At 40.6% G+C, this 18,491-nt stretch overlaps 1 protein-coding gene across 1 annotated transcript in view; it reads right to left on the bottom strand.

Moving 5' to 3' along the window:
* Nucleotides 1–578: 578 nt before the first annotated feature.
* The window catches only part of LOC124119560, an 82,263-nt gene continuing 64,350 nt past the window's right edge, over nt 579–18,491 (bottom strand). The window contains exons 3-4 of the mRNA XM_046482113.2: nt 14,443–14,613; nt 579–3,718 (exon numbers count right to left, since the gene is read on the bottom strand). Coding sequence (XP_046338069.1) covers nt 3,438–3,718; nt 14,443–14,613 — 452 coding nt within the window. The 3' untranslated portion in view covers nt 579–3,437. The remainder of the gene's footprint in view (nt 3,719–14,442; nt 14,614–18,491) is intronic.

Raw genomic sequence — 18,491 nt, 5'->3', positions numbered from 1 at the left:
TCAGAGCTGGAGGCCCGCCAGTTCAACACCTGAATGAACTGACCCCGACTCTGCACCAGGAATGACAGAGGATCCTAGTGTTGAAAATCAGACGGCTGATGAGCAGGAAGAGACGATCGAGGCCTCGTGAAAGTCATCCGTTAGAGGGTTGGATACTCCAAATACTAGTTGCAGGGATAGTAGTGATTCCTAGGCTGACAGTAATCGTTTTTCACTTCATAATGCGACAGTCCGATTCGTGGTGTGGGCTGGTTCCTGTTACCTTTCAGCATTGTTAAAATGAACATTTTTAGACTATTAAGACGTGTGATGGTGTTTTGTATGTCATTTTACTACTCTTTTGTCGTGTTTCCAAAAATGATTCACACCAGGCCATTTTAATGCAAATCCAAAGAAGTGAGTGGTGCTTCACCAATGCGCATCTGTATATATCTAGCCAAAACTGATGCAGAGCTGCTAGAGCCCCAGAAACGTCTGAATTACACGTCTATAAATCTTCTATTGTTGATCAACATGCTACACTTACTGCAATTCATATTTCCACAATATATATCAAACATTTTAAAAGACATGGAACGTAAGATAAAAAGAACTTTATTGTATATATTGTGAAGAAATTACAACTGGTACAGAATATATTTTTCTGAATATACAACAAACAGTAATGCATCAGTACGACACAATTTTCAGAAAACAGATGAGATAAGAATTACAAACAAACATACGTCTCATATATCAATAATTCTATTAGAAAAATACCTCAAGCTAATGAACATGCATTTGGAATAGAGATACATTAGAAAACGTGGCATGCTGGTACATTTAACCTTGTTACTCCGGACGACGATAATGCGGACACTCATTCTCCCTGACAGAAGCGTTGGGGTACTAGGTAATAGTTACTGGTAATAGTTAATCTGGTGATACTTCATGTTTCACATGTGGAAACAAATCGTAGTTATACATGTGTCACTGGTAATTATGTCGCCCGGATTAACAAGGTCATGCTACGTATTCACTTCCAACAATATGGATGGTTATACTAGATTTCTTTTTAAACAAACTACAGTTGCCTGGAACTAGTGTATATTACCTAGTAGGAATAGACAAGTGGCTGGTTTCAATATAGACGGTTTTGTTCAAGTATGGACAATTGATGGCATAGTATCTCAAACCAATTTGTTACCATGGTAATCGATAGGGGAAACTGAACAGGTTGGAAAATCGGTTTAGGGGACATGTTCTTACATGTAACGGTTCCAGTTGTGGGTTGGACTGTTTACCCTCGTTAATCCGGACGGAATCCCCTCCGTGTAGATATATGTAGATATCGAATAGAATTAATCGCCCGAAAGGTTTTTTCGAAGTAACAGGGTCCGGTATACCGAGGCTATAACTGTACATGCTGAGGAACAACCTAACACATACTTGTAAACGACCAACAAACAACCCTTACGCCTGATGAATTTAACGCCGCTTTAAAGAGTATTCCAGTTTTATCACGTCGTTTTAGGTTTAAGTGATGCAGGTCTCAGTGATGCAAGTCTCAGACGTTTACCACTTCGGAGAAACCACGAGCACATGTATGGTGCTGACAAACCTAGAATCATAATCGGGGTGAACCATGATTCGAAACCATTATAGGATTCTGAAGTGTCCAAGGGACGCAACTCTCAACAGCGAATTGCGGTGCCTTTGACGAGTGGGCCCCCCGTGCCCCCCTAATGAATTAACAAGGATGAGATGGTATGTTTTATACTGCAGATCCAGTGAACGATATGATGAAGAACAGGACCAAGGGGTGTTGGAAAGAGTAAAACAAACTCACTGTGTGAAAAAGGACAGGTGGTCATACAAAATGTTAATACCTCTTGGGGGATGTGGACGATATATCTTGTGAGACAAAGGTGTATGGACTTGATAATTATTGACCAAAAAGGCTCTTGGTGACAGAAAAAATGGTTACGTACAATCCTGTCTGAGTATAGAGCGATGTTATATGAAAAAGAAATGCCTTGATAATTATGATGATAAATCATGTCTAGTCATACACCAATTATCAGACAACGTTACGTACCACGGAAAATATAATTTCAAAGGCAAGTCCACATTTAAAGCTTTTATGTTAACACCACGAAGTGGGCAGTTTCTCTCACTTGTAAGCTTCCCCGTGTACTTGTATGATATGCCATTCATTGAGTGAGTGAGTGTGTATGGTTTTACGCAACTTTTAGCAATATTCCGGCAATATCACGGCGGGGGACACCAGAAATGAGCTTCACACATTGTACCCATGTCGGGAATCGAACCCGGGTCTTCGGCGTGACGAGAGAACGCTTTAACCACTAGGCTATCCGACCGCCCCTGCCATTCATTGAATCAATACATTACATCACTAGCCTTACCAAATCATGTCAATCGTGCTTCCAGTACCATCTATTCCGATATCAAACAAATAACCATTTCTCAGATCTGTGTGGTCTGGATGTCATTGCTGCCAACAACCAATTGCCCTCAGTCATAAGGTAGACGAACAAGAACGTAACCATATATACTTTTGTCGTAACCCACAATTTCAAACTTGTTTAGTGCAGTGATAAACATGTTTTCTTTCTCAGTAGGAACCTCGTAGAGCTGCTGTTTATTCCAGGTGCTGAAACATGATGCTTATTATTGTAATATTCTTCCAGGAAAACAACACGAGATAACAACATACATTGTGCAAAGGGAGAAGGATAACATAAACAAATAACTTTCATGAATATAACAGAATAAGGTATAGTGATCAGTAGCTAATTAAACATGTCATCTAAACCAGCGAAATCCACTGGGGAAACAACGATAACAACTGCAAATACATGGCTATTTGTACAGTAATGTACATAGTTATTCAGGTTACCATAGCAACCTCTGTGATTGCGTTGGTGATCTTAACTGGGGACGGCTGAGGCCAAATAACAGTCCAAGAAAGTCAAAACTCACTTAATTTGTCTCGCGGTCCAGGATTGTCCTTCTCACAAAGATGACTTTAGTAGGCCTGGACAACAGATGGACAACAGCTCAAGTAGCATAGTCTCTCTTACACTTTTACACATTATAAATATTGATGAAACCATTCACGATTTGGAACCATTATCAAGGGAATTTTGAACCCAGTGTATGACATACGGATATAGGCTTTGACATGTAAGTGTGTACATGATTCACACGCTACAATATGGAATACATACAGGCTGGTTTTCTAGAAGATTGGTTCCCTTCATCCGTGTATATAAAACATATATAAATGTCATTTGCACTGTTGGACTACCACGTCAATAAGAGGAACGTCATTCATCTCTGGTTGCAGACTCACTGCCATTGTTTTCCCTTCTCAAACAGAATCCTCAGAAACTGTTGTAAGTTCTTCTGTACACAGATGCGATGTCTCACAAAACTCAACTTTCCACTCCTACGATTATCCCTGAGATTGAGTTCCAATGATACAAAATCCACAAGACGAATAGTGACGTCATCCAGTGCGACGTCATCGATGACATCACAGCACTGTTACAAGCGTCCGAATCGCAGCTGAGTATGCATCCACGCATTTCCTTGCCGTTATATTTTAGCACTCTCATCCAACCACAGTGACTTTGTCGACCGATCTCTGTCTCGGAGTTTGTGCCCCCGTCGTCGACGACACAGTTACGGACGATGACGGTATTGCCGTTACTATCTGCAACCAGAAAACAAATAGAATAAGCCACGACACATTGAAATCGGAATGCTATGTTATAATCGGTAACAATATCTGCTCATTGATACGGGTGGCACGCTTTATACTCATGTCACCCGTGAAGATCCAGGGTAGAATAGTTCTTCTGCAACCCATGCTTGTCGTAAAAGGCGACTATGCTTGTCGTAAGAGGCGACTAACGGGATCGGGTTGGCAGGCAAGATGACTTGGTTGATGCATGTCATCGATTATTTGGAGGCCACTGTCAAATAGCTGGATTATTGCTGAGTGCGGCGTTAAACAACACACAAACAAACAAACAAACTTATACCCATGTGGGTAATATAACCCAGACATTCGTGGTTGTGAGCGAACATTTAACAACTATGTTAACTAGGGCTGTAACGATTCGCCGATATAACGATTTAATCGATACTCGGTTACACACGATACTTGAATCGTCAGTCTGTGAGATCGCGATAAGCTATAAATAGATCAGGAACTAATAGAGTTACTTCCCGAAATTGCAGAAGTCGACCAGCGCGACCTGTAAGCGTGGCAGAACACAAGGACGTGGAAGCTGACGACGTGCCGACTAACTGTTGCATTTAATAACCATCCCTTCATTTAAAACCGTTTAGTTCTTGTGGTTTTCTTTGTAAAAGTTTTTCAGATAACAATAAATAACTGTATGAAGAAAAAAGTTTCAGCGCTGTATTTCACTGATTTCATCATTTCTTTCTATTTGATGTGTATCGTGATACCAGTAGTATCGTCAGTCCGTATCGTGATACGAATCGTATCGCATGAAACCAGGCGATACTAAGCTCTAATGCTGACCCACTGAATCGCCTGGTGCTCAAGTAATAATTGCGAGTGCGCTGCATTTATTTCAACATACGTGTCCATGTATACATCATTTCGCGTGGGGGCACGTGTGGCCCAGCCGTCTAAAATATGGCTCCATTATTACTTGTGCAACCAATTACAGAAATCTATGACCCTGGTTCGAATCCCAGCTTCACCCTGATCATAGGTTTGTAAACACGTACCCGTGCCCGCGAGTTTCAGCAAAGTAAAACGCCCAAGACCTCACTACTTCTTCCGACTTTCGGTTGACACGCCGTCATGTAACTCAAATACTTGTTGGTAACAAATAGCTGGAATGCAACTTATCTTGCACGTGAACATGTGCACGTGATTCACGTGATTTGCGAGAAAAGTGATTGTAAACATTAAAAATGCAAAATGTGCACATAGTTACCCGTATGAAATTCGGGGATAAAACATGAGCAGGACTGCACTCTCTGATCACATGAAACCGTTTAAAGTAACGAACATGCCTAGACTAAACGCAGAGCAGAGGGAGAGAGCCATCGGTATGTTGCAAATGGGAGCGACGCAGGAGCACGTTGCCAGGATCATTGGCTGCTTCAAGTGCACCATCGCCAGATTGCAACACGTCTAGATTCCTAGCTGGGGCGTCATCATCCGCAAACAGCCTTGGACATCCAGTCAGCAAAAGGACCGTTGCTAGACGACTCAGCCTGTATGGTCACCGTGCCTATCGACCTTTCAAGGGCATGATATTAACGTTTCCACACCGACGTCACAGACTGAGATGGGCCAGGACTGAACAGCAGTGACAGCAGAGAAATTGGCGAAGAGTGATCTTCTGCGACGAGTGCCAGCCCTTCAAGTCTGATGGGCGGGTTTGAATCTACCGACGACGTGGCGAACGGACGCACGTTGTTGTGTCCAAGAAGTGGTGCCTTATGGAGGTGGTAGTGTCATGGGCTGGGGTGGCATCCGCGGAGACCAGAAGACAGATCTGGTCATCATCGACGGAAATCTCACTGCAAGTCGTTACATTGATGAGGTTATGCGGCCTGTGGTACTGCCTTTCCTGCAACGGCACCCACAGACGCTGTTTCAGCAGGACAACGCCACCCCGCACACAGTTCGATTCACAAGCGACTTTATGAACGCAAAAACGTGACCATATTACAGTGACCAGCCAGATCTCCGGACCTGTCGCTCATAGAGCACCTTTGGGACCAACTTGAACGCAGGATTCGGAAACGTTAACAACCTTGGAAACTGCCCTGCAGGAAGAATCCCTAATCAGGATGTCAGGAGACTGTGTACTCAGTTTGACATGTTGCTGGAGGGGGTCACATTCGATACTGTGCCATGTGTGTAGCACGAAACTTTAAAAGAGGTCGACGTCGATTCTGCGTATGTGATCGAATACTGGACAGTGCAACGCCCATGATAAACGTTTCTGCAGAACTTTAAGTACATGGTTTTTGATCTTGTCATTATCAAATACCGTTTTTGAATAATTGTTTTTTTTTATAATAAAACATCAACTGTTACTAAATTTTGCGTCTGTTAGGTTTTAGACCAGAATTGTTTGGTTTCTTTTGCCCGTTAATCAATGTGAGAGTAGTCTTTCTCAACCGGTTCCACCCCTCACGAACAGATACAAAAGGCAAGTCAAGCGTTCACCTGAACAAACACGGGAACAAATAGGGAATTGCATGGGGCATAATTTTAGTAACTGATGCGCCAAATGTCCTCCATATGACTACCATAAAGCTTTTTTTAGAAGCGTTACTCAGGCCTTGAATGCCGTAACCCTGATCATACAAATGTTGAGCAAGAGGGTTATGGCGCTCTTTTAAAGCTTTGTAGAAAGAGCATGCGACTCAGCTAAATAGATTTATTCGATTAGGAAAAACATCACGAAGAAGGTTCTTTACAAACATTGCATGTTGCTGGTTCTGATGTTAATATTGAGACATGAATGGTTATTGTTCATTTGTAATCTCAATTCTTAAATATTTTTCAAGGGATGTTTGGCAGTAACGTGTCACATGTGTGTTGAGTCGCTTGTTGTTTCACGCCAGATCGATGACCATAAAAAGTTAGATGAGCAGGGCAATGTTGTCAATTGGCAACAGGACCTGACTGATGCTTTAAACTCATCAATAACGCATACCTATTCATGACTGGTATAATGAAAATTCGGTTGTCATGGCAATGTGTGCGTCAGTTCGTCTGACGGAATTGGTCCACACCTTGCCATCCACAACCCCCGTCAGTTTCTTCATCATTTTCTTCATCACGGCTGATTTAACAAACCTCTCGGAATTTGTTTAAATCTGTTTTAGAATGATTGCTATAACTCCCGTAATGGGGTTGTTTAACACCAGCGTGTTACCTCCCTTGGTATGAATGACATAGAAAGGTCACGTTGAACGTCTAAATCGAATTACGTCAAAGCTCATTCAAGCTAGATTGGTTCACTTAATACTAGTTCGGAAGAAAGCGAGTTCTCGCTGCTAGACAAGGTGCTCAATTTTCCCACTGGCAGTCAAAACAGTTAAGTAGTATTTAAAGGTACGGGACGCCTAAATGTCTTGTCACCGCTGATATATTTGTGAGAAAATGGCGATTAACGCGGGGCGTTTAATGGCGCTATGCTGAGATTTTGCAGCCTAATCTGTCTGAAAGGCCAGTGGAATATATAATTGAAGTCTTACAGTCAATTTAGGAAGAAGGTTTTCCAGCCTGGCAGCGACGGTTGACCAACGTTAGAGAGACGGGGAACGGTCTTTGTATTAACCTTTTAAAGTTGTCCCATTAACTGCATTAAACACACCTAGGTAACATTGGGCGACCAGATATGCACCTTGTAATGTGGTGTATACAACGCCCATGGTGATAGATTATAGTGCGGTATTGTAGAGATTGGGAAGAATACATGTAAATATGTATTATACCTCTAGGAAATGTTTGGTCGTTGAGTATTAATAGCAGGTACTGATGATGATTTATTCAAACCTTTTCTGAGATAAAAAGCCTGGCGGACGTAATTCCATTGCATGGCATAATAGCTACAAAACGACTTAATGCGGCAAATGTATTCTCTTTACATGCAAATATACATGAGATAAATCAGCGTTTGCCTGAAGTACAAGTGTTTTAATAATCGAGCACGACGAGACTTTCTCATTTCATTCCGAAAGGCTTATTCACTTCAGGCATTCACTTCCTTTCCAACTAAATCGAAAAGGAAGTAAATGTTCAAGCATTACTGACATAAAATTGATATATAACGTCCAATTAGGGAGAAATTGCATTGATCACCAATTCAACACGAGCCGAATTTAGATATCAACGATCTATGAAATTGTAAAATGCAAATATCAACATAATGGCTTCTCATTAATCAGGTAATGTCCATTCAAGTAACCAAAAATGCTATTCTACTAATGTGATGAGGGCACTTGCTGAGAAAAATGCTTTTCAACAATAATAATTTTCTTATATTATTGTATTATGTACAAATTACATACACATATTACTGTACACATGAGTCAATCCTATAATTATTCCAGAAAAAATGACAGTTGTGAAAGGCACTTAGCATATTACATATACGAAACATTACATATCTAAAAACACATCGGTTAGAAATAAGTGTACCAAGGCTCCGAGTATATACGCTGATATATCATAATTTACATTGGTTCGTTTCATGACATGCACTGGAACTGTTACTATACTGGTTCACCCTTCTGCCTGCGGACTTACAATAAGGGTCATTATGACAGAGCCTGATTCTCGAGGGCCCCTATGTCAGTACTAACAAGACAATCAAGTGAACTCTACAAGGTTAGGTATAGTACGACCCCTGATCTTTACTGCTTGGAGAAAAGCTGTTCGGCTCCAATACCGTATCTCTATCGGAAATGGTTAAGCGGATGCTTCTTGTTATTACTTTAAATGTTACCTGTATGGCTCCAATAAGTCTCATTCTGCCCGAGAATGTGTAAAAGATTCAATCTTGTAATTGCTGCAAATGATTCAGTTTGTTTTAATTTGAGTTTGATAAATTGTTTTATTGCCAAGGGAAAACAAGTAGAAAACATTGTAATATTAACAACACGACTTTGACAAATTGATCAGAAATTAAAAACAGCTATTTTATTAAATCAAGTTTTAATTCTTTGCCAGAAGGAAGAGGAAGACGCCCTAAAGTGATACACGTTACCTTCAATGTAAGCAGTTATCTTTGAGGACAAATATTCAAAGCATTACCTCTATGTTTTATAATGTGTATGCGTGTCTGATGTTACATATATTCACACCTAAATCTGTAGCAGTCTTTTAAAATCTAGCCCACTGATGTCAGTGGGCCCTTATTACTACGAACACAAGAAAAGACTTGGAAACGTGAAATGTCCTATTTGTCGACACATATATGGTGGAAAGTCATTTTCAGAATCAATCAATAATTCAATCATACATGTTTGGCCAAGGACCTTTTATTCTCTGGCCATTTGTGATTCCTAATCAGGTGATAACATAGTGATCACTCCTTTTTCTAATCATGATTGAGATTATTAATGAATATTATTGTCATTTGGCTACATGTAACCTCCCGAAAGGTCTCACGACGAAGGTTCACAATACGAAAAAGGTTAAAAGAATGACTAGGCAATGACTATCCAATGACTTTCCAATGACTATCTGATGACTATCCAATGACTATCCAATAACTGTCCAATGACTATCCAATAACTATCTAATGACGTTCCAATGACGTTCCAATGACTATCCAATGGCTGTCCAATGACTACTCAATGACTAGCCAATGACTATCCAAAGCTCCGATGTGTAAATATAAATTAAAACTATAAGTACAAAGAACACATAGCTGAAACATATATTTTATCTTTTAAACATGTTCTTAATATCGGATTATCCAGTGTTGTATTTTATGACAAGATTCATCGAGACGAACACGACACCAATGAATGACTGGGCTCCACAATCTCGTGTGCCTGTATGTCGTCCTTGCTATGTCAGGGTTAAGGGGACTACTTCAAGATGTTCTATGTCATCGGCCTAGTGTCTATTTCCAGTCAAGGTCTAGACGTTGAAATTAGTGCCCGAGATATTTTGCAAGGAGGTATATGCATTACCTGTTTGATTTATATAACCTTACAATGTCAGTGAACAGACAAACACAGATACTTGAAAGACTTGAATCAGGTTTGATGTCTGCCAATTGGTCGAGTCTAGTCCTACTATAAATGATCGTCATATTGTCATATGACCTTTAATCCAGTAAAAAAGACTCTTGCGTATTCGAAATTATCATCATATCGATATGTCACTCTAGCCCTTTCAGTCGCGAACGAATACTGCCACCTGCTTAAAAATGTACGACGATCGATGGAGAATGAGAAAAACTTGGAAGATATATTAGTTTAAAAGCTACGTCTCCAATCGATACCAACTTATATTTTGGTACAAAGAAGCTGTATACAGTTATCCTCAAAAGGAAACCAATAATGGCAAAAATCACTAGGTACAGCTTTTACTCCAATCGACATAACTGTCGTCATGGTTGGAATAACAAAATTTATGCAAAACAAACAAACCTCAGTTTTTCTATTATTGCCATGGTTACCAATAAGGAGATCTGAAGTTTGATTGTATACGAAGCTGGTTATATGTTAAATGCTTCAACACATTGAGTTTATCAGTTTAAATTTTACTTAAACCACAAAAATAATACAGGGTTGTTAATGGTCACTGTTGGTGTTAGATGCAAGGCAACATGGCAAACTTATGATCTTGAACTATGGTTTTGTTGTTTGTTTGGAAACTGAAGAGACAGGCTGGTCGATAGACAGGAACAATATATATCTCATGGTACCTACTAAATGCCATTACATATTTATATCTGAACATTAACTACCACACTGTGTACGATTTAATCCATAATGATTGACATGTAAATAGGGTTATTGAAAACGTTTCACTGGCCAACATACGGAATTGAACGTTGTAATATTCCAAAATTAATATTCCACAGGATTAATTTCTGTATAGAGACCTGGCGAACCACAGTTCCCTGTTAGAGAGAGACCAGCGTGACTACTTGCCTACTCCATACGTGTGTTGGTGGAAATGTGCCGAAGACAAGGGTTTGAGTCCCAATATGGATACAATGTGTGAAGCCCATCTCTGGTGTCTCCTGTGGTGATATTGCTGGAATCAAAGCCTTGTGAAACCACTTTCACTCACTTATAATATTGTTTTCAATCATATAAAAATCCCTATTCACTCAAATCCAGGCCCTTTAAAAAATGACCGGTTAATCATATCCACATAATAGCCCTTACAAAGATACGGGAATCATTGCAAATTCATTTGCATTGACGCAAAACAATTTCCAAGCTAGTATCTGTTTATAGCAAAACCAACATGAAAGTAAATAAGTAAATGAGATTTTACCTTATCCATTTAAATACACACGACTGACATCTCACATTAAGAAACTAAATCGTCTTTATCTTCAAATCAAACCTGAATGTTTATCTTACAATGCTATCTTAAACATCGCAAGTTCTTTAACTGACCCAAATCAACGTCCAAGCAAATGGTCTTTCATGACACTGAAATGAAGGTATATATACGGACGTAAGTGTACCCCAGCGATTCAAGACATTCAAGACTGACGACCTCGTCAAGACCCGAGAGCATGAGGATCTGCTACCAACAAGGATCGCAATGGAATACCGACAAACAAGAGAGGGAAATAAACACCCCTGAGTGAAGACGCATGTTTGCTGTTTACAAAGGTAATGATCAAACACGAAGGCAGTACGTCGGTTAGCCCTCCTGGTGGGCTGCAACCATGAAGCTGACGTATGAGGTTAATTTCCTCCGTGAGAGGTGTTTGGTAACGGCCGGAGTTCCTGGCTTTCAATCTGAAGGCTGGACATACCGTTTCGACTTTCTGTACAGATCGGATATTGTCACAGCGGTACCTTTATGGATACTGACAGTAATCAGAATTTGTTTGCCAGATATAAATATAGAGATACTACCGCGGGCATCTGACCTACTTGGTCTCTGGCACAACGCCATGCTCTTTCGCTGCCGGGCCAAGGATGGCGAGTTTATCAAAGATTATATTCATAAAAAATACAGTGGTTAATCGTAATGAATAAATAAGTACACACAAAACAACTTTTATGACTATAAATGATTAAGAATGGAAACCCTCGAGTATTAATTGAATGTTTATGCCACTTAGGACATTATTCCAGTTATATCACGGTGTGTCAGCTTAATGTGAGGAAAGACCGAAGTGTGATCCAGGTCTCAGACGTTTACCACTTTGGTGCAATCCACGAGCGCAAGTATGATACTGGAATCAAGAAATATAATCAGGTTGAAACGCCGAGTATTAAGGAACCTTGAAGTCTCGTAATTCCCGGAGCTAATCAGGGGGCGAGTATCGGGCTGCAAGAGATTAGAATGGGGTAGGAGTGGAGTGGGTAATGTTCTGTTATACATGTTGTCTACGTGTTAATAAATCCACCAGTTAACGATACCCCTAATTACACCGATATAATGTCTCAGTTTCACACAAGGTACTGCACACCCGGGAAGATCCGGAGTAGAACAGGTCTTCAGCATCACATCCTTGCCGTAAAAGGCAATTATGCTTGTCGTAAGAGGCAACTAACGGGATCGGGTGGTCAGGCTCGCTGACTTGGTTAATGCATGTCATCATATCCTAATTGCGTAGATCGATGTTAATGATGTCAACCACTGGATTGTCTGGTCCAGACTCAATTATTGACAGAGCGCCGCCATATAGCTGTAATTTTGCTGAGTGCGGCGTTAAACAACAAACAAACAAACAAACACCAACAAGGTACTGCATGTATCACGTCTAGAGCTAGACTGGAATGGGGAACCAGACCATGCTAACAGTGCCACTTGCAGTAACTTGTTTAGCCCCTGACAAAGACACACGACGTGCATGGGGCCAATAGGATTACAAGGGGATAGAGGTTTGTTAAATCAAACTTCAAAGTGACTGGATGGAAGCCAAACTAGATTTTTAATGTTAAAATCCATACTGGATCTGTGTATATATAGAACGAAAGCCAAATTAGGTACTCGTATACATTTTAGGGTTTCGTTAACGTAAGAGGAACGTCGTTCTTCCACATCCATAAGGGTGAGTGAGTGAGTGAGTGAGTATGGTATTACGCCACTTTTAGCAATATTCCAGCAGTATCACGGAAATGAGCTTCACACAATGCTATCCCCACGCCCCAAATCCATTATGACACAAACACTTCCCCACTTACAAGTAATGTGAAACAATTATCTGGACTTCATTGTAACGTCAGAGGACACGTAATCCATCATCTGCTACAGCATCAACAGGAACGTGCTATTTGCCCATACAGTAAAAAAATTGACGTCGTTAGTCTTGATTCCCATCTTTTCTTAAAAGAACTGATTTGTTTTTTAAAACATCTCTGATTTTGCATTATGAAACTGAAGGACGAATAGTAGTGTTTATGAGTCATGTTATGATGTTTTACTCCTCGCTGAATTAATTCGGAATCATGAGAGAGAGAGAGAGAGAGAGAGAGAGAGAGAGAGAGAGAGAGAGAATTGTTCTGCGAAGGATATATTCTCAGAATATGTGAGAGGTAGGTCTTAGGTATTGTTTTTGCAGAATATGTACAAATCACTTTCTGTCAATAATAGTGAAAATGTAAAAATATGTTAATTGATGTTTTCTGGAATCTTCATCTGTATATCCTTGGTTGTTTCATAACCTTTAAGAACGTCTATAACGTCTTATTGAGCTAAGTTTCCTTACTCAATAGATTTTCAAGATGTCATTATATTTACCAAATAAAGAAGTCAAAAGATAGTTAGTTCTTTTAGCACATTTGAAGAGCTTCACGCACTGACACCATTTAAAGAAAGATACCTCTAAACCAAGTTTTTTTTTATAATGCTTCAAGATCGTATCTGTCAATTTATTTTGATTGAAGAAGTTCACATTGTTGAACTGAGTGAGTTGGGTTTAACGCCGCTTTAAACAGCATTCCAGTTTTATCAAGGCGAATCAGCTTCGGGAGGAATGCAGGATACAACTTTGGTGAAACCCTCAAGCACGGGTTTAGTGCTAACAAACACATTCTTGAAGATTAAGTTTGGCTACATCATGGTTACCAATGTAGAACATACTTCAGTCACTTATATACAACGCACATGATAACCTGGTGTTGTCATTAGTAGTGGTTCAACTTATAAATCATTATTATTATTATCAGCTCATTATAAAAACCTTACTTGTCTGTCCTTCAGAAGAAAATATTCGAATAATATTATATTATTATATTTATAGAATTATGCTATCAGTTGAGTTGTACTGGCATACACTATGGGTAGCTATGAATAAATTCTTGATCATTTCACAAAGAACATACTCCATGAATTAGTCAGAGAATCGGGTTTTACACAATCGTCGTGGTGTGGTCGATCAACAGATATGAGCGCTACGATCGTGGTAAGTGTAAGCTTAAACTTCGGAGTGAAACAACTCGTAGGATTAACATTGTTTTGTAGAACGGGCCTTGTCCACAATGTGTTCCCGTGAGAGCCGTCGTTGAACGAAGACACGTTACCAGCAAGGTGACAGCTGCATGTAGGTTTTGGTCACCGTTTCAAGAACTACCAATTGACAACGACCATTGTCGACATTGATGTTTTCGTCCGTAAATCGACATCGTACACACGCATGGTGTGGTTAGCATACGTGGTCCCCGGAGTCGAGACTCCGCGGGCCACGTTGGGAGCTTCTTGGAACTACGTGTACTTACAGTCCTCTGCGATCATCTTGATGCACTGTGTGCCGGGGAACTGGCCTATCCTGCCCTTCCTGGATGCCCAGCAATTCTCAATATAGTACTTTCCGGTGTTATTAAAGGTATCCTCACAGTCAACATTGCTGTGGTTTATAGATGTACACGCAAAACACCCAATGCCTTCACCTGAAACAGAAGACAGACCATCAGTATACGATTTGAACGAGTAGTGAGTGAGTGAGTTGGGTTTAACGCCGCTTTTAACAATATTCCAGTTACATCACGGCGTGTCAGCTTAATGTGGGAGGAAAGCCCGAAGTGATGCAGGTCTCAGACGTTTACCACTTCGGTGAAACCCACGAGCACGGGTATGGTGCTGACAAACCTAGAAACATAATTGGGGCGAACCGGGATTCGAACCCACAATCAAAGGTTTCTGGCGTGCCCAAGGGACGCAATTCTGCACAGCGAATCGCGGCGCCTTAGACGACTGGGCCACCCGTGCCCCCGATTTGAAGGAGTAAAATACCACCAACATACAGTAATTTTCTCTGATATCAACCAGACAGCCTATCGGAATCACATTAAGTTTGTTTGTTTGTTTGTTATTTTACGCCGCACTCAGCAATATTCCAGCTATGTGACGGTGATCTGTAAAAAAGCAAGTCTGGACCAGACAATCTAGTGATTGATATTATGAGCATTTGATCTACGCAATTGGGATCGATGACATGCATCAACCAAGTCAGCGAGCCTGACCACCCGATCCCGTTAGTCGCCTCTTACGACAAGCATAGTCGCTAATCACATTAAGATCGGCACTTGATATTGCATGACACAGTAATACTGGGTTTTGCGATTTCATTCATTGACGTCTTGTTTTGATATGGCACACTCACTGGGTGTAAAGTTAAACATTGTCATCATTATCTAGGGTGTCAGGGGCACGGGTGGCCCAGTCGTCTAAGGCGCTGTGCAGAGTTGCGTCCCTTGGGCACGCCAGAAACCTATGATTGTGAGTTCGAATCCCGGTTCGCCCCGATTATGTTTCTAGCTTGGTCAGCACCATACCCGTGCTCGTGGGTTTCACCGAAGTGGTAAACGTCTGAGACCTGCATCACTTCGGGCTTTCCTCCCACATTAAGCTGACACGCCGGGATATAACTGGAATAATGTTAAAAGCGGCGTAAAACCCAACTCACTCACTCACTCACTCTAGGGTGTCATGTTATGCCATCGCACAATATCACTTGGTGTTTCAAGTTACACATTGTCCTGAAATAAATAATGTAACTACCCGAAAATATCTTTTGCAACCTAAACACATATGATTGTACTATGTCGTTATATGAGGGGGTTACACCATCGACAAACGACAGTAGCACAATGACTGAAGTGCAAACCGTTGCTAAAATGACAACGAGAAACATTTCAATTTCCTGCTCATTACATGTAAGTGTTATTAGCCGTATGTAGATTTACCAAACAGTTATCTTTTGGGTTAAATGCTCATGCTAAGGATGCGTACACATTGGTTGCCACATACAATTAAAGTATAACGAAGACTTCACGAGTTAATAATACAGTTATATGTGTAGGAGAAACCATGTCTCCGAGGGATTACTAGAGATTGTAAACCCTCACATGAGGGAACGTCCCGCGGGGGCCGTAGGGCCACGATGGACGTTCCCGAATGTGAGGGTTTATAATCGAGTTACACAAACAGAAAGTAGGTTTATAAGTGTACGTTTACTGCCCTAGCCTCTATACACAAGGTGCACGCTCAAAGCCCTAACATTATTACCCCAGTCAATGGATCAGCATGCACTCGTGCATTCTCAGCTCCCTGGGAAGAATACAACCTACGCTGACTTGTCAGGCGCTGAAGGTTGAAGGTCACATTTTACCGTGTACCATTTTTACTGCTGGGTGAACAGAGGCTTATTTATTAAAATCACTTGCCTCAGGAGAAACCACATATGCTTCAGCATCGGGCAGGACCGGAACCCTAGAAGTTCTCGCAGTCACCCATCCAACTACTCTCCGCGACCTGGCTTTCTATCTTCACCTGATGTGTTGCGCTGCGCACAGAACCACGTGCCATCACCATATTCTGTGGAACTGGATAGAAATGTTTCACTACTGCTACTAAACGGTTACGGAACCATAACCACACTCATCTCTATGTTCAACTTGGGACAACCAGATGAATCTCCATCTTTACATTGACTGACGCCAAATGCTGTATGATGGAGCTTGTTATGGCGTTACTTCATAGATGCTGTCATGAGCAGCCTTCCTCTCTGAACAATAAATATAAATTAAGGTAGACAACTATTATCACAGATACTGCTACCTACGAGTCAGCCATGGTTACGGTACACTACTGTTGGTTAATCATTCGTACAATAAAAGCATAAAACCTCCATAACTAAAATACCATGCCTGCATATTCAAAATACTACATAGCGACTATCGATGTGTTGTTCAAACAGTATTTCATAACTTCAATGAAATTTCGTACTTCAAGTTTCTGCTGCGAAAATGTTCTCAGAAAGGTAATCGAGAAAAAAACATTACACAAGTTCGTTAGTGTGTTCCTTAGAACTGATTGGTTTTTATCACCAAAAACGTGCGTTCATTTAATTTACTGAACAGTAAACCGATATAGCATTTTTTCACATTCTGTACTTGCAGGAAAGCAGATTAAGTTTGTCACAAACACGCAAAAAAGTGACCTCTATCAAAGACATCGTCTTGATTACATTTTTCCGTTTGAAAGATAATTCGCCTCACGAACGAAACCAATATCCCATGTTGTTTCGGGAGAGGAAAATAGAATGTGAAGAATGATGCCATAGTGTGTAACAAACAGATTATTTCGGTCTGGTTAGGTCATCATGGCAAACACAATAAACCCCTGAATCAAAGACACACCTTCTGAAATATTCATTTTGGTTATAGATGAAAGAATATGTTTCTGCGTTATTGAATAAATGTAATGGGAAAATGCAATTTTGAAAAAAAAAGACAACTAATGCTTAAGATTGACAATTCTTTTGGGAAGTGGACCTCCGCCGTACTGTGATTGTAAAATTTATTTTTTTAATAATTAACATGCCAATACAATAGGAACGTGTTTAAACTGGAAGGATGTTCAGTGTCAAAGCGATTCGTTTTGTAACTAGTGTTAAAGACAAGCTTGTGGATTAACCACGATTGTGTATATTTGTTTATTATGTATTGTAGCATGCTGGATTACCCTCATTATTTCAGGGGGCAGGGGTGGCCCAGTCGTCTAAGGCGCCGCAATTCGCTGTGCAGAGTTGCGTCCCTTGGGTACGCCAGAAACCTATGATTGTGGGTTCGAATCCCGGTTCGCCCCAATTATGTTTCTAGGTTTGTCAGCACCATACCCGTGCTCGTGGGTTTCACCGAAGTGGTAAACGTCTGAGACCTGCGTCACTTCGGGCTTTTCTCCGACGAAAAGCTGACACGCCGTGACATGACTGGAATGCTGTTAAAAGCGGCGTTAAACCCGACTCACTCACACACACATTAGTTACGAAGCCACAATCTGCTGTGCAAAGTTGTGTCCCTTAGATATACACAGAACTGGCCCAGGCTTTGATAAACCTTTGGATTAAATTCTAGCAGAATCACTCGAAGGACACCAAAAATTGGATTTGTACCGCTGTGTAGCATTGACGGCATGACGAGCAAACGCTTTTACCACAAGGCTACCCAACGGCTAGACTAACATATTGTCTATGAAATCTTTTTTGTACACAAAACATTTCCCTCCGCCAAATACTTTTCCTGATGCTTATTGAGATAATGTTGGCTAGACTAGCTTTATATAAATCTAAATGTTGTGTTCATATAATATTTAAAAAAACCATGTATTTTACAGTCATGGTGCAGGACTACCCATCGCCTCCAGATGAACTCAATTCTAAAATTGATTTATGGCTTAAAAGTGACTCCATGCATCTTTTTAAACTGACACATGCTACGAAACACATATGACAGACAGACTAAGATAAAAATCCATCTGAACATGC

Source organism: Haliotis rufescens, unplaced genomic scaffold (assembly GCF_023055435.1).
Source record: "Haliotis rufescens isolate VD_foot unplaced genomic scaffold, xgHalRufe1.0.p SCAF_12, whole genome shotgun sequence".
In the NCBI taxonomy this organism is placed as follows: Eukaryota; Metazoa; Mollusca; class Gastropoda; order Lepetellida; family Haliotidae; genus Haliotis; species Haliotis rufescens.
This window is presented reverse-complemented; position numbering and strand designations above follow the sequence as displayed.